Source organism: Corvus brachyrhynchos, unplaced genomic scaffold (assembly GCF_000691975.1).
Source record: "Corvus brachyrhynchos isolate BGI_N302 unplaced genomic scaffold, ASM69197v1 scaffold6, whole genome shotgun sequence".
In the NCBI taxonomy this organism is placed as follows: Eukaryota; Metazoa; Chordata; class Aves; order Passeriformes; family Corvidae; genus Corvus; species Corvus brachyrhynchos.
The window spans coordinates 1,409,053-1,435,660 of NW_008238632.1; the positions used below are offsets into that span (position 1 = coordinate 1,409,053).

At 38.2% G+C, this 26,608-nt stretch overlaps 1 protein-coding gene across 2 annotated transcripts in view; it reads left to right on the top strand.

The window, feature by feature from the left end:
* PDE7B (phosphodiesterase 7B) overlaps window positions 1-26,608 on the top strand; it is a 172,110-nt gene that overhangs the window by 48,197 nt on the left and 97,305 nt on the right. For both annotated transcript variants that reach the window (XM_017737200.1, XM_008635956.2), the window contains exon 3: window positions 7,793-7,853. In XM_017737200.1, the coding sequence (XP_017592689.1) occupies window positions 7,793-7,853 (61 nt within the window). The remainder of the gene's footprint in view (window positions 1-7,792; window positions 7,854-26,608) is intronic.

Here is a 26,608-nt window from a genome sequence, read left to right on the forward strand (position 1 = left end):
CCCAGCTCTTGAGTAGCAGGTGGCCACTCGTGCTTGGTACTGCTCAGGAAGTGGTCAGGGTGACAGTCGTATTCGGCAGATGCCTGTGTCATCTTACTGGCACCCAGTCTTCCTGTCCTTCCTGAGACTGTGCTTTTGTTTGCAAACCATATGGTATGCAGTGGGAACACGCAAATAAGCGGGTGCCAAAATTCATCCCACATTGCTCTGAACAGCCTGAGGAGACTCTTCAGGAGATTCATTCTTCCACAGACCCTTGATTTGCTTATTGGAGAGAGTGGTGTGTCAGCTGGTACTTCTGAGGCTTTGATACAGTAGATTGGTGGGAGATATGTGACAAAAACATGAGGTTGAAGTTGAGACCTAAATTTTCACGAATTAATCCCGTATTTTCCTCCCATTACATATTTCAATAGAAAGTGAAAGTTAAAATGGCTGTGACCATGGAAAGCAACTAGGAGAACAGCCCAGCTCTACAATTCAGAGAAGGAAAGATAATTATGTGGTCCAGGAAATGTTTTAAATACAGAAAACTTTGATGTTTCACATCAGAGCAAAAATAAATAGAGAGAACATATTTGCCTTTCCCCTAATATTGATATTTTCCTCCCATCTTCCCTCCCACTTAGAACTGTTTTTGTGGTGGGAGGATCCATTAGGTAATCTACAGATGTTTTACATTCTTAAACGTAAACTAGAAAATGAATTGTAATACAGATTCATCCCATGAGGGTAGAAAACTAATCTGCTCTTTAACATTTCATGGATGATGGCACTCCCTCAGAACATGCCTGAAAGTTGTGCCTCACCCATTAGTGCACACTAGACTGTGACTTACTGCTTATTAAAACCCAACATTTTTATTGCTAAGTAATTCTGGATTTGGCTCCCAGTGCCCCTGTTATAAACACTTAAAAGTAGGGATGCCATATCGAAACACTGACAGATTCTCACGAGGGTCAAGGCTACTGGCGCCTCCCTAATGAAGTCACACGCTGTTAAACTTTTTTTCCTTGACTCAAGAAGAAAACAAAGCAGCTAAACTGCTATATCCATTTTCCAGCAACATTAATCCATTTCAAACCACTCTTAACCATAGTAAATCACGGGTTTGTTATAAAATGAACTGCCTAAAGGTTCACCTCAGGCTATTTAGCCCACAAACAAGATGCTGACTACTGGCAACAATGGTTGGTTGGGAATTATTGCTCAATTTAGTTGCAATTACTTAATTTGCAGTGTCTTCTGTTCAGACTAGCTGAGGGTCTACGGCATAGTAGATTCCAGAGTGAAATGCAGTGCCAAGGTGCTGGTGGAGATTGACAGTGACAGTGTTGAAAGGTTACTTAAGCAATATTTTTTAATTTCTTGGAGGGAAGAGAAACCTTCCCTTTCACTGGGAAAACTTGGAAAGGGATGAACTCTCAAAACAAGTCTGCTCAGATATAGCTATTCTACTCTGCAGAAAATCATTCAGGTGTTAATAGAACCTGAATTTTCAGTTTAAGTATGCCTCAATGCTGAGGCTAAATAGGGAAGCTGGAAACTTTACCCATGAAATACTCTACAGCTGCAATATAATAGTTGCAATATAACAGTAGTAATTTGAATAGCAAAATATGTAGCATTCTGGCTGCTAATAGTATTTTAAAGGCAATCCTCAGTATGCTGTGATTACACCATAGTTATAAGTGGATGGACATACACAGAATACATGCCAGTTCAAGGGTGTACTAGTTTGAAAACAAACCAGTGGGAGGCGCCAAGTCAGAATAAGAATTTAATATGTAAATTAAATGAAAAAATAAAAACAAAACACCGGTTCAAACTGACAGAGTCAGGATACAACCTGACACTCTGTTAGTCAGGGTGGCAGTGGCAGTCTGATAAAATGGTGGCTGCAGTCCCCTGAAGTGGTGGATATGGGTCTGTTGAAGCGGTGATCCTGTAGAAGGGGCTGCTCTTCCTCAGAAGGTCCAGTGTTGGCTATGTAGCTCTTGTCCTCTGGAAATCCCGTGGAAAGGGTGTCTCTGGTGTTCAGAGTCTCAGATTATATCCAGGATGGAATGCTTGGTTCCTCCCTCTGGGTGGAGCATCTCACAATGGGGTAATGAGTCATGAGGCCAAGTGTTGATTAGGCTCATTAACAGAAGATGGTCCGGAGGGAGTTATCTCTGAGTCAGGCGGCAGGACAATGATGGGCCATTAACAGAAAGATAGTCTGGGGGGAGGAGGCAAGGAAACACTGCCCCACCTGATTTCAACGGCTGATGGGGATGGGAATAGAATACACTGCAACCCAGGACAAAGGGAAGTGTAGTTATTTTCAGCCCAATTTAGTGAAACCCTTGACTTGCCTATTGTAGATCTAAACTTTCAGGCAAGTATAAGATTTTATCTATAATCATTATGGGAACTGTTAATAAGTCTTTGGGAAGCAGTACATAAAACCAATCACAATTTTTTATAGATCTTGGGCAGTTTCATTAGTTGAAAGATTCTAGTAGTGTTTGCTACCAATGGGAATGTTTATATATGTAATTCTCAAGCTGTATTCATTATACACATGTTTTCATGTAAGAAAGGCAAAGTAAAATTCTTGAAGAATACAGAGTCATCAATTCAAGGTCACATGAATAGGGTGAGCTTTTGCAATTATTGTCTTCAGAGAAAATTGATCAAATATGGGCCTGTAAAAATTAAAATACAGCGTGATATAGAGAAAAGGAGCTTTTGTCTCTAAACAAATATAAGCAGCGGTTTTATTTCCTTTGCTGAGGCCAGCAAAGACCATGGATAAAGGTTCAGCAAAATTCAGAAGTATCTGACATTTAAGTGCATCTCAAGATTAAAGAGTATCGGTAGGGAACTTCCTTGTTTTGCATAAAAATTCATTTAATCACTAGCAGATATTATTACAAGGCTTTCATTCTGGGGAGGTGATAGTGAAAAGGCTGCAGGTGAGATAGATTACACATCAGTCAGCTTTGGTAGTTCCTGTACTTCCTTTTTCCCTGTCAGAGAGGAGAGGCAGAATGGGAAGCACAAGGCCTTGGATATCCTACAGTTCCTACACTCTGATAGTTTATCAGGTGAATCAACCTTAAACGGCCTCCATGCAGCCTGAAGATGAAAGGTATGTGGCCTGACTCTTTCTGAAATATTGCCCTTAGATTTCAGCTATTTATGAATGGCCTGTTGTTTTTATAGATGTTTGCTAAGACTTACAAAGTAGTGTTGTTTTTCACACTAACAGATTTTACAGCTATAATCCTTGGGCAAATGGAATTATGTTTTTGCATACTAGAGAACTTTATTTAAGTACTTTTAAGGTGATGGAGAAAGGAATGTGATAGGAAAACAGAAATATGAATAACAGTAACACTTTTTTGCCTCTGAGGTTATCCATTTAGTCATAAAAGCATAGAAGCTTTTTGCTCTGCCTTAAATTCTTTTAATTAGTTGTGTTGATGAGTATATCTTTTAACTCTACTTTCTAAAGGAATAAGAAATTATATGTAGTACTCTAGGAAAAGAAAGAAAGAAAGAGCAAGCTCTTTCACCAAACTATATTGTTATGTGGGATCTACTTCCATCTACTATTGGTAAAAGCAAAGCATACTAACTGAAGGTTACTTTAAAAAAAGAAATCAATAGATTCTTAAAAAATATTTGGCATGCAATCAATGTGCAGTTAACACACCTCCTCTATTTGGAGGTACAATAATCCCTGTCACCTCCTGCAAAAAGAAAATGATCCAATATTTGTTGTCACATTTGGCTGATCATGTACATCAAGTACCTCCCTGATTATTGCAATGTTGAAGAGACGTGTTGAACATCATACTCAGGACATGCAGAGCACAACAGATCAGAGAGAAGAAGCCTATAAATATGGTTCCTGCTCCAATAACCTTTTAAGCTGGCTTTACAAGACTTGGTTGTCTGCAGCTTAAAAAGGTCAAAATTACACACGTTCAAATTTCATGCCAGCAAAGTTCCTGTTATATTTTTAAAACACTATACAAACTAAAATGATTAAAGTAGTTAAATGCTAGATCAGTGTTAATTATATGGCTTTAATAAGTAGAAAATTAACATTCCACTTACCGCAATTCTCATGAAAAGCACTTTTCAGACATTTACTTGCTGAATTTTGTCATAGAAAAGAGTTTAGACCCATTTATTTCAATTACTTGATTTGCATCTTCCTCCTCAAAATAAGTAATGCATTAGTCTATCATACAGAAAGAAGTTGAATAGAGTGACTTCAAAACCAGTTGTTTCATAGGTAAAGGTTTCTCCACACCATTAAAAAGAAAACAAAAAACCCCAACAAACTAAGAGCTTATTCTGGCTGGGGTATATAAACCCACCCTGTTTATTGCTACATATCTCAAATCCTCCAATGCAGCTGGCGTGAGCCCAGGCATGCTGGAAATGGAAACCCAACCTATGAATGATCATGTAATACCAGAGAAGTAACATGAGATGAGTTACTGCATTAGTACACAGAGTAGATTTTCCATCCGTTCTCTGCATGAACTTTTTCCCTGTTAGTTATGCCCTGCTTTGTTGCAGTTTTATTTACACTGTTTTGGTACAGGGCTTCTTGCAGATGACTGCCCATTTTCCTGTGTACTCCTCATAGTATCTTGCAAAGTGGTCATCTTGGTTGAAAGCACCCTTCTCCAACAGAGGCTCTCCCTGTGGAAGATGGTGTCTGTGCCTTTCAGTGTTTCCCTTTTCAGACAAGTGGTACTGGGCCATCATAGTCACCCAGGCTGGCTTCAAGCTCTCCAATTTACTTACCTCACTAAAGGACCTGAGTTCATGCCAAATTTCTTCTGAATTCCAAGTCCTTTTGTCCCTATTCTCATTTTTCACTTTATTTTAAACTCCACTTTCAGCTGCTCCATGATTCAGTCTCTTTTCCATGGGGGACATGTAAGTTCCATTCTAGTTTACTACATTGCAGCTTGTGTAACAGACTCACCATCATGGCATGCATTCAATCTCAGAAAAGGGAGTTGAGAGTAGATTATTTATTTATTTATTTATTTTCTTATATAAATTTTAAAAAAAAATTCACATGTGTAATGAACTGCAGGCTGCAATTCTATGTAGAAATACACCTCTGTTACTGAAAATATTATTCACTGAAAGCACCTATGCCTTCCTTTCCTACAGAAAGAGATAAAAACACAGTCTAGTCCAGAGTTCAGTTATTTAAAATATGTGAATGTAAAATGAAGACTCGGAGGGTTGAATTTTACTTGTATTTACCCATTTCTTTGTTAAATCTGACCAATTCAAAACACAAAAGTTCTTTTAAGATTTTCAGCAACAAAGACTCTTGCACTCCAGGGATATGAACACTGGTAGTACTATTTTCAGCAGGGCTGCCTCTGTGAATTCACCAGCCTAACATCCAGGATTGCATATAGCAGAACCAGTCCAACCAATACTGTGCTGGGCCCAGCCATGAAGCCCAAACTGAGATGTAAATTATCCCAAACTCAGATATGTCTGAGGTCATTCCTCCTTCTTGCTCTGTTTTCTGACTGGCTGAAATTAAAAAGTAGAATAACCAGCAGCTAATGTCAAATTCCTATTCCTTCTCCCTAATAGATCCTTTACTGACTCTATAGCCAATTTAGATGTTTTCAGGAGGGAATGAGCAGCTGCTGTAAGATTAGTTTGGAAATGGATTGGGTCTGGAGAGACTCTTGGCCACATCTCACAGTACCAACCACAATGTACTAGCAGGCAGAGCAAACCTAAATCAGAAAAGGAAGTAAGCCAGTCCAGGAAAAGGACAGAGGAAGCTTATCCAACCCTGGAAGGAATTCATAGTACTTGTGGCAAAGTCCCAATTTAATCCTAAAGATTAAATCCTGAAATCATTCCTCGCTTCTTGTTCATGGAAAACATTTGCTAACAGCAAAAATGTGCAAACAATTCTATTCTTTGGGGGAGCAAAAGTGAGTTCCTGCTGTATTTCTGTGTCATTTTACACATCCAGGATCCAACTAGGTATTTTTCAGATGCTCTGAGCAGTTTGTTAACAGTTTATTTTCCATCCCATTGACATGTACCTATGAACTTTTACCAGCAACAGAAATTAAATTGTTGCAGAAGCTCTTTCTCCTGGTATTTCCAGCTGCCGTGGTAGTGGTGAAAAATCTCCTAGGCTGACTGTTGTAGCGTGATTTTCAACCAGTTCTATGGGCTGTAGGCATAAAGGGAATTCAGATAAGGCTGTGAACTTGTATACAGTTATCTGAATCTTGCTTACAAAGCTTTCAAAGTTCATCCATCCTCATAATGGATCCCATGGGATCTTAGTGGGCTCTGGGGAACATCAGCCGATTTCCCAATTTCATAACACTAGAACTGGTGAGTATTGTTAGATATTGTAAGACACCATTTGCCAGCCTGAAATGTGATGTTTATGTAAATATGTCTGGAACATACAATACCTCTGAGGGACTGAATTAAAAATAACCAAAGGTTTTCACAGAGCAGCATAACTCCAGGGGTGAGGTGGGCAGTGAATTTTTACATGCTTTCTTCCATTCGTGTTTGTCTAAGTATGCTTGTTTGAGAAGAAGGAGCTGGGAGACTTCTGTGAAAAGATGCCTATATTTAAGCATTCTTCTTAGGAGAATAAATACCAAGTATCTGTTTCTCCTGACAGGGAGCTGGTATTAGTAAAATCAACTTTGAAATGCAAGGTTTTGTTTTTCTTTTTCAATGTTTCAGTAGTATGTGCTCCCACCTAGGAAGGTTAATACAGGCATCTGTTTGCTCTTTTTAGATGTACTGATATATGAAAAGACTCTGTGTGGGACTTGTGTTTGTTTATTTGTGTTTATTTCAGTGTGAGGGAGGTGAAGAGTCTTTTAAAAATAGTGAGTTCCAACTGTGTTGTTCATTTATGAAACTGCTGCTGTGTTTCATCTTTGATGCTCTGAGGTTTTTTACTTACCTGAGTCTTTGTAGGTTTTAATATTTGCTGCAATGACACTTTCATTAATTTAAAAAAAAAGCAAAAAAACCCGCAATACTAATAACTTCACCATAGGTGCTGAAAAGGAGAAAGTACATAAGGGAGAGAAAGAAAGAGGAAGGGAAATGGACAGCTCTCAGTTATTTTTCCAAACTTTACTCACTCTGCTTTTATTCCCATTTGGTCGTGGACACCAAAACAGTAAGTACATAGATAAGGAAGTATAGACCACTTTTACCTATAAAATATGAGGCTGTCCTTAAGCCCTTCTCATGAGCTTTGAGTGTAGTGATACGAAACTGAATCTTTCATGTAGCACCTGAAGAAACCACTACTGAAGTTAGTGGGATCTGTCCACTGATTGTCTTTAAATTGAAGTTCAGTCAGACTCACAAGCACACCAGTTATGTTTCTCCTGGCAGCTAAACTGACAGGCTTGTCTGCATAAACTCAAAAATGATATCTTGTCTTTGAAAACAACCCAACACTTCTGTATTCTGTATAATATTCTGTATTATAGCTTAAGACAGATCCAAAGGCAATAGATGTTACCTTGAGTTTTCCTCGGTGAACACCCTGGAATACAGTGTTGATCCATCCTGGCTCATTAGTGATAGCCATTTTTTTCTCAAACTTTGGCTACTTGCAAAGACTTTCATTTTGATGTTTTTACAATGTCTTGAAAATTTCTAGTTCCAAAACATAAACAGAGGTATCAGAGGATGAGGACGGGGGTACTATCACAGAGTCTTTAATGAAATATATCTTTTTTTTCCCCAGAGGTGCGGAGAAATCTCATTTGATAGTCCTGACCAGAATGTCAAATGTGTTCGCATGCTAGGTAAGAGTCTCTTCCCTTTTTTATTCAAGTGTGTATATAGAGATATGTTTAATTGGGAATTTCTTCTCAAAATTACATGATAATGACCATGATGATCCACAATGGCGTTTACATAGCTCATCCACATGTAGTCCTCATTAATATATTCTTTATGGTGAACTTTCAACTATTTAAATGAAGTATGTATACTCCAGTAATGTCCATGTGCATAGATGAAAATATAGCTGTACCAGCACTGTAATTGGAAGCTCTGATGTGCTGAAGTCCAGAACTCAAATTCAAAAGCTGAAAATCTGGACTTCTAAAGACAGTATTAATTCCACAAGCATGTGTCAAAAGTCTCTAAATCAGACCTTCAGCTGCATCACTCAGGAAAAATTTCAGTCACTGTGATTTTACAGATTTGCACTGGTGTGGCTTTGTAAAAATGACTGTTAAGTAGAAGTGTCTATTCTTTAGAAACAATACAGGAATACTCTGCTATGTTGCATTAATTTCTGTGACCAATTTTATTGTGGTTGCTTGTTTAGTCTACAATGCTAGTACTGAAACATTAACAGTATGGCTAGTATTACAGTGAAAGGCAGGGAGTAAATGTCTAAAAACCTAAGAGATAATGTTTACTCAGAAAAAAAATGAAATCAGAGGACACTTGCAGATTAAGCTTTAAATTCTGAAGACCTTTCACCTGCCAGGGAAGAGATAAATACATGCTGTAAATCAGAGCATTGCATCTAATAATGCGAAGAATGGAAGTGCCGCAATTTTTTAAACTGCAACTGGCAGTGTCTAGGAACTTAATTCCCATCTGGGTGCATAGCTGTGCTCTGTAATAACAGATTATGTGGTTTGCTGTTTATATTCATTAAATCCTATTGTCACAATAGACTATAATTGCTGCAGAGGAAATCTGTCATGCTTGTAGTGCACAGATCCCAACAGATGAACTGACACAATGGGCCATAATGATCTGTTACATCAATGATCCATGGTTAGAAGTTCTTAATGGAACAAGCTGACAAAAAAAGATACACTTGTGATCCTTTATCATGCCAATTATAATCTACAGTGTAAATACAATTGAGTTCCTAATACTCTAGTACTAAGGAAGTTATATCCATGCAAATGTTATTATGCATTAGGGGGAAGAATGGGGGATGGGAGAGAGGAGAACAAAAAAACGCCCTTCTGTACGGGTTCGTTCATCATTTTATTTGGCATTTTTATAACAAGTCAGTCCAAAATTGGGAGTTTGACATCGCTCTTAGTGCAAAAAATTCTTTAGGAGAAGTGAGAAGAACAAGATCTTGTTTCCACTACATATATTCTTACCTATGTCTTGCAGTATATACACGTACAAGAATGAGAACATGTGCTGTGCTGTGTAAGGAAACTGCTAGGAATGGAAAAATGACTCCAAGAGCACATGCCAAAGGTGTAACTGATTCTCAGAGGTTCCATCTCTTGTATTAAAAAATATTTTGCCTGCTATTGTTATTTTTCGGTGTACCTAACAAATTAAGGACTGTAGTGTCATATATAATACAGAATTTTACATTTCACCCCAAGGTATTCCAAATCATGTACAGAGCTGAAACTATTCTAAGTACAATTTGTATATTCCAGAACTGGCTCTGTAAGAGGTGTGGGAAGAAGAAACTATCGAGTACAAACACAGCAGAAACTATGGTTTCTCTGAGAGTGACTGCTGGAGACAAGCTCCATTGTCCCAATCTATCACAGAAGTCTTATGGTGCTGGTGGTGCTGTAAAGCCAGAGGCTGTCCATTCTGGACACCTCTCCTTTCATACTGAACTTGCAGGGAAGAGCAGGAGCGAGAAACTGTGGATCCAAAAAGGCCTGAGACTTTGTGTTGAATGTGTCATGTAATGCCCAATCTCATATTTTACAAGGGAATTGAATTTCCAAGAGAATGTAACAGGGTTTGTCACTGATCAATGCAAGGCTGACATTATTAATGTCTGTGGGTGTAACCAGTGAACAAAGCACAGCGTGCCTTCAGAGAGGGACATCTTTCTTGAATGCTCCATCTTTGAAATATGCTGAAACTGTCCTGCTGTCATTTAATGTAATAGTGACACAGTGCTGACAGAAATCTAGAGGGCAAGTCCCAGCAATTGCAAGAGGATAATTACGCTAGTAAGAAAAGAAACACAGGAGCCTGGAGTACTGACTGTATTTCTTCAGGGATCTTTGATGCAAGATCAGTCCATATTGAAACTGCACATTATCAAGCTGTACTGTAAAATGGTAGTAGCTGGTTTTGTCAGAAGATGTCTGTATCTGCTTTATACTACTCGTTCTGTGCTAGCTTCAAATTTAAAGTTTTTCAGAAGTAATGCCAGGCTTGCCATTGAATCCACATTCCTTGAGGTAACATGGATTATGTGTATGAAGTTCTTTTTCTATAAAGGTTGAGGAAGAGGGGTTTGCAGTAAAAATCTTATCTTCCTACTAGAAAACAGTAAATAATAGATAAAAAAATGCCAAAATGTTTACAATGGCTATAGTGAAAGAAGGTAACTTTTCAAGGCACTGACTAGATATCACTCAACCTGAGATTAAGAGCATAGGATTAGCTTAATGCCTCATCTCTCAGCATCAGAGTGATGGATAGTTATAATTCAAGTGTAAAAAATAACTTAACAAAATTAAATCGTCACTGAGCAGTGTTTCCTGTTATAATAGATAACAGCTATGTGCCCTGACCAGAATATGTTTAGCATTAGTGTAATTATCTGTACTAAAGTCTTTACAGAAAATTATGGTCTCCCTCTTATTTTTTATATTGTGCTTGTTTCTTTACCCTTTTTTCTGTGTCGTGATTTAATCCTAGCTGGCAACCAAGTACCATGCAGCCACTCACTCACAGCCCCCCGCAGCAGGAGCTGAATCAGAAAAAAGTAAAACTTGTGGGTTGAGACAGGAACAGTTGAATAATTGAAACAAAATAAAATATAATAATAATAACAATAATAACAATAATAGTAGTGGTAATGAAAAAGAGAGAGTGGAATAAAACCCAAGAGAAACAGGTGATGCACAATACAATTGCTCACCACCTGCTGACCAATGTGATCTACAGTTGCCAGCCAACACACACACACACATACACACACACAAGTTTATTTCCTTATCATGATGCTGTGCAATATGTGCAATATGGAATATCCCTTTGGCAAGTTCAGTGTACCTGCTCAGTGTCAGAGTATGGGAAACCAAAAAGTCCTTGACTTAGAGCAAGCACTACTGAACAAAAACTGTTAACATCAGTATGTTATCAACATTATTCTCATACTAAATTAAAAATACAGCACTGTATCAGCTACTAAGAATAAAATGAACTCCATCACCAGCTAAAGCAACACAACCTTGATAACTGTCACAGAAAAAAGTTGGTCAGTGGCCCACCTTAGCCTTTTGAAGACCTGAAGTGTTCAGATCCTAAATAAATCACAGCTTTCTTGAGTATGGCATTGGATAAGACTTTGAACCCTGCACATCCATTGTCCTTTGAAAAATGGGAAGATAAGTGCTTCCTCACTTCTTAGGAAGAAGAAGAAGAAATTTATAAGTACAATGAGAAGCTGAAGTTCTACAGTAATGGAAGTAATGAAAATACCACACTGTCAATAGAAGTGTGTTATCAGAAGTTTCTCTTGAATCTCCAAGTCTGCCAGGAGATAATGCCAGCTCATCAGCACTTCCAGGGCAAGGAAGAAAATCTGAACTGTTCTGCTTAAATTGGAACTGTTATCAAGTTAGTGAGGGCACTTGGCCATGAAAAAATTTTCTGATAATGCTGAACAGGATGTCAAAAAACTCTTGCTTTATGTTGTATTCTGGAATTTAGAACCCTGGACTCCCCATGCTCTTTACTTAAAATGAGTTTGACTTTCAAAATTATAATTAGCACAAAAATTGAGGTTATAGAAATGTACTCACTATGTAGTTATCAGTCTAGAGATTCATATTATGAAAGGCAGAAGGGAACTGTCCCTCTCCCTAGAGCACCCACTGCTATTTTCAATGGCACAACCTGAGGTTAATTTTTCCCATATGCAGACAGACATACTCTGGGCTCTGACATGACACAGTATCATATCATGCAGAGATAATTGGGTTAGTTTGCTGTGAAAATTGCTGGTTGGATGCCTAAGCTAATTAACTCTGCTGGGAAGAATTGCATACGAGCTTGTAAGAGTCCAAAGTTAAAGCAACTTTACTGGTTCTCACTTCCTTAGCTAGCTCATCCAAGGCTAACTCAGTAACCTCCACATGGCAGAGCACTGAGTTTTAAGAATCTGTCCTGGAAAAAGTAAGTTCCCTTATCTAGCTCTAGGACTAGTACAGAAGGAAAAAGGTCTGCCAACTAGAAGAGAAACTTCAATTTTAATAATTTTGTTTATATAAATAAATACCTGTTTATACAGAAAATAGGCAGTTGCACCCATCACAACACATACAAATTAAATTATTCCTTTGGTTTTAATCTGTTCAACCTGGTTGATGATAGTGAAGTAAGGGGGATGGATGATAAGTGCCAATTATTACATTACTTATTTTGTTACTCCAGCAAGCAGTCTTTCACCACCAGATTTAGTCTTTACTCCTTAATGAAATGCTGGGTAGATTTTGAAGAGGTCACATCTCTTGCTGGCAAACTCTGCTGTCTGAAGAAATTCTTCCAGGGGAAATGTGAATTGCCCTCCTTAAGGAGCTGGTTAGTAAGATGAAAACACAAAGCTTCCAGACACCCCATGGCAAAAGGCTGAGGTGCTTTCTTTTCATTACTGTAAATTCCACGCAGACAGGAATGATGTGGCGGAGTTTTGTTTCCCATTTGGTGCAGACTTAATCCTTGCAAAAGCAGACAGATGAATCCTTGCTTGGAATAAAAGTAGTTTCCTCACAAATAGCCATTTAAAATTAATCAAAAACAACAACAAAAAAGCCATTATTAAAAAAAAAAATTGAGGCAGTGCCACCTTTTTTTTTAATTCTCCAGACTACTAATACTTAACTTTGTTGCTTTGAGGCAACAAACTTTTTCATATACCCTCATCCCCTCGAAAAAGTTGTTTTGTGGCATACTTTCACAATTTGTTGCCTATGAAGAGTTGTGGGTAAAGGAATCGGCATTTAGCCATGAAATTACTTTCGTGGATCCAACTTCGGTCTTGGTGGCTCTTTGCCCACAGCAGAAAACCACCACACATTTGAACAGAGTTGGCAGCTACAGCTTAAGAGAGAGAGACATTACTGGAATAACAACTGTGTTGAGAGCCAGGAGAGAGGGGTACTGGCAAGGCTCTGGCTGGCTGGTCTCTGCCTTATATAACCATTGAAGGCACCTTCGCTGGTGGCGGAAAAAAAATCTATTTTAACTTACTTTGCAAAACTTGATCAGGTAAATAACCGTGTACCTTAATGGGTGAAAAAAACTACTGAAGAGTAATTAAACGTGTCAACTTTCCCTGCAGCAAAGGGAGAAAAAGAAATGAGGCATCCAACCAAATGGTTCTGCACTGATGAAGTTTTGCAGTTGTGCAAAGCTTCCTGGAGCCCTCGCTGACATCATTTGAAATGTGATCCTACATCTCTTGCACACACAAAACTTCTGCTGAAACTGATAGTCATGCATGAGCAATGCTGTTCTAAATAGCCAAATATATGGACTATTTATATCCCAGTCACTCAAAGGCTTACATGTGCACTTGACCTTCTGCAGACTAACTATTCTATCTGTGCAAATGAGATGCAATAAACAAATGAACTAATTTTTGTAAAATTAAGTGGTATATTTATGGGGAAAAGGCCCAAAATCTACAGTGACTAGCAAAAAATCCATACTTGTCGCTACACTGCCCATCAGGATTACTCAGAACTTCATAGCTGTCAGAAAGGAGAGGCTTAGGATGTCTGCTACAAAAAGATAGGCTTTTATTCCATGAGCAGCTTGCAACACAGGATGAAGAGAAGCAGGTTTTTTCCATTTATAAAGCAATGGTGTGAATGCATACAGAAAGACAAGCACCATGTCTCTTTTTGATATCCTGTTAATGTAGATACATTCGAATTTTAACATGTAAGTCAATGCTTCAAGTTTTTCACTTACATTTATACTCCAACTGCCACTCTCTACCAACAATTCATTCTGATGAGAACAGGATTGTATAGATAGGACCTATGGAACTGTATTTCTTCTACCCAGTTGAATAGGGATTTTCAAATAACTTCTAACACTTTTCCCTTTTTTATCAAAAATAACATTCCAGTATATTAACACAATTTAAAAATAAGACGTAACTCCTGATATTGCAACTGTAAATGAATTTTAAAAACACTGAAACAGGGGCTTATTGCTCCTTCATAACAGTTAAGACCTCCTCCTCAAGTTGATTGTATCTTCCTGAAATGCAATACTTTCTAAATCTCACCTACTTACTCTGAAATGCTCATGACTTGTTTGCCATAGTGGTACAGAGCAGGCTAAAGACTTGGTGTATCACCCCATGCTTTATGTGGAAGGCCAAGATGACAGGCTGCCTATGTTGGAGTGTAGCTTGGAGGCAGAAAATGGCAGACCAGTGGTCATGAGACCACAACAGCAACTCCTTTGTCAAGGACTTCATGGTATACACACACCATTATTGTGCTACTTCATCACCGTGTTATGCTTTCAGGCTAAACAAGTAGGAACTCTTTGTCTTTACTACGATAGAATTTGTGCCTAAAACCACAAAGAACATAAATATCAAACCCAGCTTCTACTTTCAGGACTATTTGATTAATTTGGGTAAGAAATGATTAAAAAAAAAATTCAAATTTCTGATGCCCTAGGAATATTTTAAAGAGCAGTTCTCTAATAACATCTTATTATTCAAGTAATTTTGATCTAATTACTATTTTAGGTAATTATATAGGCTGGTAGTTGAGTGACAGTGACCACCTGTTTATCCTGTTCCATCCTGTAAATCAGGTCAGACTGAAACTACTTCTCTTGCAATAGTCTACCTTTCAGAAAGGTGCTGAAGGAGACAAAAACTGGCCTTGGCCTTTTGAGCATGCACATAAAACACTTTTCTAAATGTAATTTATGGTTCTTGGTTTTCTATCACATAAACATTAACTTGAATCATATATAGTTTTATCCTATGTCTGAGCCTGGTACAGGAAAGAGAAGGGAGTCACTTGTAGAGAATGCAGAAATGAGGATTTGCCAGCATCTATATAATGTAAGCACAGCATGATGGCTTTCTGGAGAAGAGAGCGTTACTGTGTTGCCCACATCTGCTAAAGCCATTCATTTGGACCAGGAGATCCAGCTGAGATTCAAAAGCTCAAGAGATGATTAAAAAAGCCCTCCCGTCCCCCAACTAGAAATATGCCAAACCCCTGCCTCTTCAGCTTCTCTTTCTATCAGAAAGGTTTTTTGACTTGTCTGAGAATCTCACCACATATCACATTTAGGAAAAAGCTACAGATTTCCAAGTCCTATCCAGCAGTTGCACTCAAAGCACGGCTACAAACACTTGCAAATTCTAGCAGACTGCAAAGCCGAGTGTCTCCCTTTTAGTCCAAAACATGCTGCAGACAGAAGGGTTGCATTCTGCTGCCCATTTATGTAATAACCTAGTGAAAGTTTAACCTTTTAATTCTGAACTTTCGTCATCCTAGTATAGTTAAACCTAACAGCACTCCCTTTTTTCTTGCCTACCAAAATAAAGGCAGCGCAGGTTGGGATTAAGTGCACTCTGTTTCATCTGTTGACCCTGCGCAAGGACAAATGCTGGGTATGACTCCAGGAGGATAAGAAATGGGCCCCCACATCTGGGGGAGCACACACGTGTAAGAGAAGAAGAATCCTGAGTTTTGTTTCACAGACATTTCCTTTTTTATTTTTTTTAACTAAGCACTTCTTAGAAAAGCAGAGGAACAGTGGCTTGATTGATTTACTTAAGATGATCTCATATGTTATTTCATGGTATTTGTCACATGAGTTATTGCTGATCCCCTGTTGGAAAATAGATTTCAAGTGCCTATTCGCTCTGTTTCCTCACAGTTTGATTTTTCTTCATGCCTAACCTCGTGCCCAAACACGGACTGTATTCACGTAGTTTCCCATCTTCTTTGTCCAACCTGTTATGAGTGGGTTATGTTCACCCAAAGTACTTTCTGTACTGAAAATTGCTGTGACTAACCATACTGCTGTAATAACATTCTCTCAAAAGATGGGGAGGGGGGAAAGGAATTCCAAATTGGGGGACCAAATCGAAGAAGAAAACACTTATTCACAGTTTTACATCAGCCATCCCTTCATTATAGCATAAGTATAACGAAATCTCCAGACCTAAACTTTTTAAACTTAGATTTAAAAGGTTCAAATTTATAATTTGTGGTTTGAGCTCATCTCTAGCAATTAATCTTTGCCCCTTTAATTATTACTTTGTGCTACCTTGGAATTGCACAGTCTCTGCAATGTCCTACAGATTACTGTGTAGCTATGCTTAGTAAGAGTGATTTATGTCTGAGAAAGCCATGGAATTCCTGTGCTTTCAAGCACTCAGTTCCTGGCTGTACATGCTCATAAACTTCTCAGGTTAAGAAGGCATTTTCCTATATTCTTCTCTGCTCCATATTATAAGGATGGCTCATATTCTGGAGTTAAAATTTTTGCTGTTCTGAAATGTTGTTAATAATTTTACCATTCTTACTGAGAATTGAGAGTATAATATTTGTAGGAAATTTTTTCATCTCTATTATAAAATAGAAAACTACCAAATCAAAATTCTGCTGTTCTTTTGCCTGCTTATTTGGATAACTAGTTTTCCTTGATGGCTTTAGCTTCCTTTTTTTTTTTTTTTTAATTGTTTATAATTAAGTGTCATTTCTAATTATAATCTGTTGTCTTCTTGTGCATCTCATACTTCTTAAAGCACTAAGTTGCTCTCTTAGATCATCCATTGATCATCAAACTACTTAAGCATGTATTTACATGTTCTCACTGGAGCCAAAATATGAGTAGATTGAAATAAGTTTGTGTGACAGGGTCAGTCACAGTGTCTAGCACTGTGCATGCTCAAGCCCTGATCTGATCCAAACACTTGAAGCTCTGGGCTTCTGAAATCATGGAGTGTGACTGTGAATATTGGTAGTAAATGACGGAAATTGTACTTAGCAACAAGAAACGGAATATCTGAATCGCAGCTGGCTATGTCAAGAGATTAATGTATTTCTTACAGAAAAGTTCAGAGAGTTCTCTTACTGGAATTCCCTCACAGGGCATTCTTCTCACTCTGCAGAGGAAATAATGCTGAAGACAGTTGGGATGCAATTCTTCTAACAGAATGTCTGTAAACTTCTGTAAAAAAACTTTAAGTCTTTTAATTTTAAAGTCTACAGCCATCATCTAATCATCCCTTTTGTAGCAGAAAAGAACAAGAAAGAGGTGCTTCCTTCAGACTTAGATCATTTCAAAACAGATGTCTAAAACTGGTCTGAGGAACCCTACTCAGAGACTGCCTGTTTCTCCCCATTGACTCCTCAAGAAACTGAAGTGTGGATGTGAGCATTTGGAGGAGAATAATCTTACTCCTGAGGTGCAGATATTGTTTTTCCTAGTGTTCAAAGATCTATGGTTTAGAGTATAATAGAAAAATAGGCTGATCAACCTCATCTACAAGATAATTTATTGGTTTTTTAACATAAAATCAAGTTCTAAGTTTTCAGAATATTTGTAAAAAAGTATTTGTGGAAAATTGTTCTTATTAACTGAATTCTTTTCCTCATTGATTCTGTGAAGTCTTAACTTCTCTCTCTCTCTCCCTTTGGCATAGCTGCAGGACCTTTTCTGACATCTGAATAGCTCCTGAATTTGAGTTGAATAAAGTAAATTGAAAGCATGACAAAGCATTTTTCAAATGCTTACGGGATCCAGCACACTGTCCCATGGGTAGAAAATTTGACTGTATTGTGAAATCTTTGGTTATGAAAACTAAAATCTGCCAATAATGTGTCAAATATGGTTTTGATTTCCAGAACATTGTGAATATCAATCCACAGTAAAATTTTTAGGGAGGGTACTCTATAGCTCATTTTTGTAAAGAAAGTGTACACATTAGTGTTTTAGATCATCTCAGGAGTGTGTTCTTGAGAATCTATCCCAACATACTGCAAATTCCAGTTTGCATTGTGAAGCAGTCTTGGAATAGACAAACTGGACAATTTTCCCATCTAATAGAGCAAGCCCTGTGCTCTGGGAGCACTTCTAGAGCATTCTAGCTGCTAGTAGGCATCTAATCCATGGACAAAGATTAGAAGTAGTCCACACAAAATCCTCCAAAGCATACACAGCAGAGGCCAGGGCACCTCCGCTGTGGCTGCTCAACTCAGCCAATTTGCTCTTTTCATGCTCCTGATTCTCTGAACCTTGCCAGAGAGTCAAGACCCACTGGGACTTCAACCCAACCATTGCTCTAACATGCAGACTTCTGTATCCACAAATTACCTTCAGGACCATTCAGCTCAGTTAAGATTGAACTGAGGATGCTTAGAATGTATATAATTCTTAATTTATGACAGGTTGTAAGCGTGTGTTTATCGTTTGCCTACTTTGAGTACACGTGCCATCAATTTGTGCATGCAACCTACAACTTTATCAAGCATTTGTCTTATACACTCACATGAGGACAGGTTTATGGGGAATGCCAAATGTGATTTAGTACAATAAGAAGTTTGTTCTTTTTGAAATATAAGGTAAAATGATTTTTAAATCTAGATCAGGATTTCACACTGAGCTTATAGATTAATACAGAGCAAATTTAATTTAACACTTAATTCGAAGGAATTATTCATATTGCAGAGCTTTGTTTACTGACATACAATAATGAGATCCTCACATTTTATTAATGCGTGTATGACAAATTATTATTAATATTGAGGTATCTTTTTTGTTTTGTAACAGAGAGTGCTAATGAAAGGAACTCAGAAATACTAGGACCATACACTTTATTAGTAGACTTTTCTTAGAAGAAAGCAAGGACTAGTGGACTATAATTGACTTTGTCTGAAAACAGTGCAATAAACTGACAGCAGAACTGTATAACATTTTCATAACAAGAAGCATATTACCATGCTGACAGAAGAAGGGACAGTTACTTTCAGCATCTTTCAGTTAGATAACAGTATGTAAAGATAGCCCACACAGACATGAATACATTTGTCCTTTGATTGCTTTTGTTAATAAATACAGTAAGAACATACTCTTAAAAAGAAGCCTGTGAATTTTCACCCCATGAGCTGTATTTCAGGTTTCTACAAAAAGAGGAAGACAAATTTAAAGTTAAGGTACATGACTGGGCATTCTGTCAAGTTCCAGAACGTGCTCTGGAACTTTGATGGTTGAGACAGGCATTTGTCAAGAGAAAGGTCATTGTTTGTCTAAGAAAAAGACAGAAATTTTATTTCCCTCAGCTCTAACTGCCCTGTGAACGTTTTCTAATGGAACTTAATTTCTTTACCTGTTGGTATCCCAAGTTTTGTACTTACAAACTTGTGTCAGTATCTGCAATGCAACAAAATCATTGTTAAACTGGTATTACGTGGCTTTGCTTTGGAAACCTGAAGTAGAGTTGCCAATACACTCAGCCATTCTGTAAATATTCAATTAGAATCACCATGGAACTTCTCCTATGGATGGAGTTGTGAAGATGTGAAAGTGAGTTAAGGGGTAGCATAAATTATTCAAGTCCCCAGCCAGCAGCTACATGATGTAACAAGAGTGGCAGTCACTGACAGAGTTCTGTTGGAAAGGGAAGATGAATGGCAGATGCCTCATTGTAATTTCTTATCAGCAGGGAGTGTAACAGCAGACATTAATCCACTGGTTTATCACAGGTAATAATATGTCCAGGGAGCTACCACATTTAAGGCACAAGTGCAATTGCTGCCATTGTACATTGGTCCTAGGCGGCTCTTGAGGCAAGTGCATGTCATAATACTTTAGAAACCAGAAGAACACAAATTTGCATTGCTTTAATTATTAACATATTTCACTTTTCTTAAAAAAAGGAATGGAAGCATCATAAATCATGCTGTCAAATCTCATTTATTTTCTGTTGTTTGAGAACAAGACTCAGGGCTTTTGAAGTCTGTGTATTGTTTCAGGGGGAAAAATGACATTATAATAGCCCTCAGAACAGTTTACAGAGAAAATGTTGTTGGTTTTGGATATTTTTATTTTAATCCAAACCAGTTTCTCTGTGCCATGAAGGAATCTGTGTTTGGTTTAGGCAGAACCATCTTAGATACCACAGTTGCTTCAAACTGTGCAGCTCCTTGAGACAAAACAAAAAGTCTCTTGATAATTGATGACTGAATAAACAAAGAGGAAACTGGAGGCAGATGTGTGCTGGAAAGCTTTCTGAAATCCTAGAATGGGATGGGGGAGAATTTGATTTTGACTGTAATCAGAAGCACCACCATTCTCTCTTCACCCTGAACATTTCCTACTTGACATTTTTTGTTCCAAGTCTTTGTTGGGGGACGGTGTTGCTGATGTTTAATTTTAAGTGAATTTCCAGTAGTAGATCTAGAAAGGTTTTAGGCTGGCAGCTATGCAGCCTCAAGCCCTCCTTCTGCAAAACAGCATAAATCCCTCTAACACTGTCATGCCAGAAATCTTCCTCGAAATGGAAAGATCATCTGCAGGAATTACTAAACTACTAGCACCTTTATCCATCTGGTTTTTATAATCTTGCTGAAGCTGCCTCGAGAGTAACAAGATGTGATGCAGGATCTCATATTATGGACGTATTTAACTCCCTTAGTAGGAGCTACACCAGAAGTACAGGTTCACATCAGCAGGGCCCATCATTCAGTTCTTGCCCTTGTTTTTGCTGTCACTATGCCCACTTCTCTTCCATGCAAAAACTTACCTGCTTTTGACAACAAGTATGCACCTAAGCTGGCTGAAAGAAGAATTTCTTCAGAAATGATTGACAAAAGTTGTCTTCCTGAAATTAGATCTTGTAATTACGTTTCAGTAAAAGATGAAAACTTGAGACCCAAATCCAGTAGTTTTTAGTGGAAATCCTTTGTCTGGTAACAAGTTTAGATTCAGAGAAGGTGATGTGGCGTTTAACAGGCAGAGTTGCTAAAGGTCTGGGTGCTTCAGTGTTTTATGCAGGAGGTGCATCACTGTGTGTCTCACTGAGTTACTCCAGCATATGACTGGAGTCCCTGGTGACAGCTCACAGAAGTTTCAGCTTGGCTGAGTAACCTCAGTCACAGAAGAAAATGGGATAAAGAGACATGTTAAGGTTCACCTGAGGAATTCCTACAACATCTGTGAAACCAGTATTTACAGATAAAAACTGAAGTTTTGTTTGTGGAAGAAAATGAGCGCTAAACCACTCTGACAAATGGAAAAAATCTCTGTGGAATTCAGGAATTTTTTGATAAAAATACTTTGTAGCCAAAATTTCAGTTTCTACCATGTTTCTTTATTAAGCTTACTCTCTTAGAACTAAAAAGTAAGATTTCTAGTGACCCAGCTTTGTGGTGATAAACTGACCTGACATAAAGGAAGATGAATTGGATTTCTGCAGTGACATGGATGATGTAACAGGAGAGATGGAGCTGATGTAGTGCCTGTGTCAGCTGTAGATTGGTGCTGTTGTGCAGCTTGTGAGAATGTTCTGCTGATGGAGGAGCTGTCTGCTTGACAAGATATAAAATTCTGCTCTTAATGCCCTTTGCTCACTGATCCTGTGGCATCTCTTTTGTAAGAGAAGTTGTTATGGTACTGTAAAACAGGACTTCTTCAGTTTTAAAATAAGTAAGTCAGGGGTTTTATCTTCTTTAAATGTTGGTGCAATGTGTAGCAACACATTGCTCTAAATTGGATTTAATTTGGCAAGAGGTGAGAATGAAGGAAGGTTTTAGTCATCTTCCCTCTGGTTTAAGTTGGCCAATGCAACACCTGCTCCCACGTTTCAGGCTGTTTTCTCCCATGAGTGCTGGTGCACAAACACCTGCCAGTTACCCTTTGACTACTGTAAAAATAAACAAAGAAGTTGTTTTTAATCAAGTTTCCAAAGCCAGACCACCAGAATGAATGCATCTTTCTTGGTAGAACAGTTCTTTGTCTATATTTTGCTTGTCACTATAAAGCTACCCGAAAGTGCTGGCTGGTGTGTAATGCAAGACTTTGAGGCAAGTTATTTGTAATTTTTCCGAGGCAAAACATCACAGCAATTTGTGTCTGAGTCTGCCTGAGGAGTGCAAATTTCGTTTCAAATGGGGAACTAAATATGTATCCATGAAATAAAGTACCAACACTGGAACAGGAAAACTGCAGGTTCAGTCTTTTAAAGTTATTAAGTATTGAAATAGTCACTGCAGTCCCAGTGAGACTTTGAAAGCATCTGTATGTAGCTTATCAGCCAGTTAGAAAAAGAATATGAACAAACTCGCTGCAAACAGTCCCTGTTCACTTGAGGACTCTCAGTCCTGCATTTCATTTGGCTCACAAGCACCTGACCAATTTTTTAACCATAGAGAGCTACTGTAAAGCTACTTTAAAATGAAAAAATCTTAAATTAAAAAAGCCTGAGTTTAAAAGCCAAAAATAGATTAAATTTTGAAATTGCAGCTTAATCTGCTCCGGTTAAAACCTCACACTACTGAAGAAGCATTCCTAAACTGTGGTCTCTGGACTAGATGCCCCCCACAGATGTCACGTAATGAAATCCAAGAAGAAGACTGTGAAGTTCAGAGAAGATTTCAGTTCTCCCTCATCCTAGGTGCATGTCAACCATTACACTACAAATCCACTGCATTATTGCGCACACATACACAACTAACCTGGAATTCTTTATTGCACAGAAAGACTGTTCCTGCTCAGTACACCTAATGCTGCAGGCAAGGTGTTCTGCTTGGAGCTACAAGTTGTAGAAGAAACCTTCCCCCTGGCAGACAGTGAAATTTAACCTCCTCCCCCAGTTTATGGATAACCCTTGTAAGTGCTAAACTGATACATAAATTCCACGCTCAGTTTTATTGTTATATAAAGAAAAGGCATCTCTTTTCCTCCTAGTCCTATTTTGTAATGGTCACTGCTAGAACTTGTGATGAGATGTACCTGGCACATACTGAGAGCACCAACTGGAGTGAGCCCAACGGGACTCCAGAAAAAATGTTTCTTATCTGGATGCAAATAGGATGGAAATGTGAAAGCAGCAGTGGCTTCTGAGCTCTGTTTCATCTGAGGTTCTTTTGAGTACACTCAAACTCAAAATCTTTCAGACACCAACTGGGTTTTAAAGTTAAAATGCAAGAAAGCAAAGCAAGAAATTTGCGCTGGGCAGAGTGCTGAAGCATTTTCAATGTCAAACAGAAGATTAGTGGGAGTTTTCAGGGTCTTATCCTTGGATTTAAGCACAAAGTACTATTTGGAATTCCAAAATCCCAGTTCAGGAACATTTTTTGGATCTAGTCTGTAACATCTTGATGACCTATGGAATGTTTTCACATTCACTAAGAAACAGATACTGATAGATCTCATCTGTAATATCCAAGTATAGCAACTGTAGGCTGCATCTAATCATCAACATTCTTTAATTATTAACAAAAGTTTTATTAGCTATGAGTCAAAAATTTATATTTTCTGGTAAAGGGCTGGGAAGATAATTTTTCTTTGTGGCAGTAGATGTTTGTAAAGCAATAACCAAAGATTCAAACCAGACTTAAATATATTAAGTGCAAATCCCTGGCTAATTAGTGCATTATATAGCTAAACTGATAAAGAAATAATATATATCAAATAGATATTTCTAGTAATGAACATCCCAAACAATTCTGTAATGAAATTCATGCCTTCTTTTACCAATTTATAATGACTCTTCTTATTCTAAGACAGTACAAGATGTTACTGTACAAACTACATCACCTTCTAGTCTATTCCTAGGAAGCATTTTAATAATAACACTTGTTCTAATAATGCTTTTCAGTCTTTATTGCTTATGGGGTCTAAGGCTAGTCAGAAATGGAATGCTTCTCTCTTTGTGGAGTGCTTGATCCCTGTATATAAAAGTTTTTATTTTCACAGTGCAAGACATTTCTGTCCTCGTAACTTGTAACTACTGGAGTAGTTACAGAACCTGGAGTAAAATAAGTGCAAAGCAGAAATATAACCTGAAGATTTCCTGTATGTATTTGCTGCTTTGTCTCTCACAGGAGACACTTTCCCTGGATTCCTCAGCTACGTTACCACACACTACAAAGGAGGAAGTGCCATGAATGCAGTTGGCTTATTCCCCCCAGGAGTTCCCTCTGGTAGAGTATGTCAAAGTACTCCCAGCTGTCAGTCTGTCAGGTCTGCTCGGATGTTTTGGAAGACAGCGTGCTCTGAATGGGAATGTAACAATAGCAGGCTGATATTTCAGCAGCCAGCAGTGATAACTCTGATAACAGTCTTGAGTTAAGAAGTGACGCATATCAGAGGTTCCTGCCTTAGATGCCAAGGTTATTCGTCATGTAATTGGATATTGTTGGAGAAAACCATAATTAACCTAGACTTAAAGGCATAAGGCCATCTAGTTGATAACATGTGGTCAAAGATAAATCGTTCGCTGCTGAATCCACTTATATCTTTCCTTTTAATTTACTTTTAAGAGACGTGACCTAACAAGGTCTTATTTAAACAAAGCTATGACTTACTGGCTTCATGTTTATTGTTAAATTACAGACCTGATCCTCTTGGCATTTCATTTTATGGCAAGGTAAAAACTTAAGACTCTCCTAATTCAGAAGTCCAGGAAGTTATCAGTTGACAAAAGCAAGGAACACATACATCTCCCCGCAGCTGTGGGCATCTAGTTCTAGCTCCAGCCAGCAGACAGCAGCTGTAGTGAACACCTTCCAACACCATCAAGTTCTCTCTACACGTTGGCCTATTCATCCTGCAAGGCAGTAAAAATTCCAGCTGATGTACTTGTGGGGTTCATTGTTACTTTTGCCTGAATTTGCCACTTTCAGCTCACCCTGGGCTGTCCAAATGATGGGAAAACTCACAAGACCTATGCGGCCTGCTACTTCTGTCCTCTCTGAACTCTCATCCCTGCTTCTGCTCTCCAGCTGCTCAACTGCCCATCCCTCTCCAGAAATTATGCTAGAGCTGAGTCCCAGCAGTCCTAATGGTTCCCTTAGAATTGTAGTGGAAGTTTTTACCACACCACCCATTGACTGACCCAGGAGACTGTAGGAGGTAGCTGTCTTGGCCACACCAGTGTGCTGAGGCTATTAGTCATCTGGTGGGCTATCTGCTGCTTCCAGGAAGTCAAGGACAATCACATCTCAACAGGTTTTAGCTCCTGCCCCCAGGGAAACAAACACATGAAAGCTCACAAGGTTGTAACAAACAAAGTAATTCCTCTTGCTCAGGCCAGCTGCAGATGCCAGCAGCCTTGTCCTTCTCATCTCCCACCACCAGAAAATTGATATACCTCTTCTCCTCCAATACTCTGGCATACTCATACATATACTCTGCTCAATTATGTGATAGGAAGTCAGATTCCCTACTGTGCTCTCTCTCTTTCATGTGGTAAAACACGTTTGTGTGTCTCATTACAAACATCCTCAAACCATCCACATAAGCATTACAGAAACTTCATCATGTACAAATCCTAGAAATCTATACACTGCCTTTAAGATAGATTTCTGTTCGAACAGCCTTTCAGTTGCTAATTTGCTTTCTCATATTCCTAGCATGGCAACCATACACTATACCTTCTTCCCTAAAGCCTGCACAAATAAATGAGACTTTGGCTTTTCTCCAGATATTTTCCCATTGTTAACAGGAACATCTGTTTTTAGACCCTTTCCCGTTTGTCCGTAAAGGTAGTCTTATCTTCTTGATTCATCAGTAACAGTTTGTTACTGATGTGGAACTCGGGCTCTTTGAGGTAGCCTTTCCTGTAATTACTGTGTCTGTCATTAACTGTCCCCTAAAACTTGGCCTATCTAAATGGGATTTGTTTTAATTCCTCAGGCTCATATAGGGGAAAAAAAAAAATCTGCTGGAGTTATTTGGAGGTATTTCATTTCATTGTCTCATCATTATGGAATAGCTGTTAATATTTATAAGTGCTTTTTCCATCACAGGCTGAATATAGAAATAGATGACCCTAGCTGAAGTTCTAGATTGTTTTGGACAAGTGAAGTGAGGAAAAGTTTGTAAGAGGCTGGTACCGAGCCAAAATACCAAGATTCGTATAGTTCCTAGGCTTGTTTAGTCATGTTTTATGCATAGATCAAACATACAAAATAAATTTACAAAAAAAATTATGAAACTTTATAATAAAGAAGCTCCTGGTTCTGAAGTCTTTAACTATGTTCTCTCACTTTATTGAATTACTTTGTTCCGAGATCTGCTTATAGAGATCTCCTGACCGAACCCACCAGAGTCCTTACACTTTAACTATGTTCTCTCACTTTATTGAATTACTGTTATGAAACTTTATTATAAAGAAGCTCCTGGTTCTGAAGTCTTTAATGTTGGAGAAGATGAAACAGGAAAGCCTTATAAATATGGTTGCCTGACAAAAGATTTTGGGAATATGAAAACTACAGGCAACATCGAAATGAAAGCCACTTTTGAAATACCAAGTCTTAGTTACTGAACAACTGGAAAACAATGGTATGGCCACTGAAGTAATCACCTCTTGATGGAA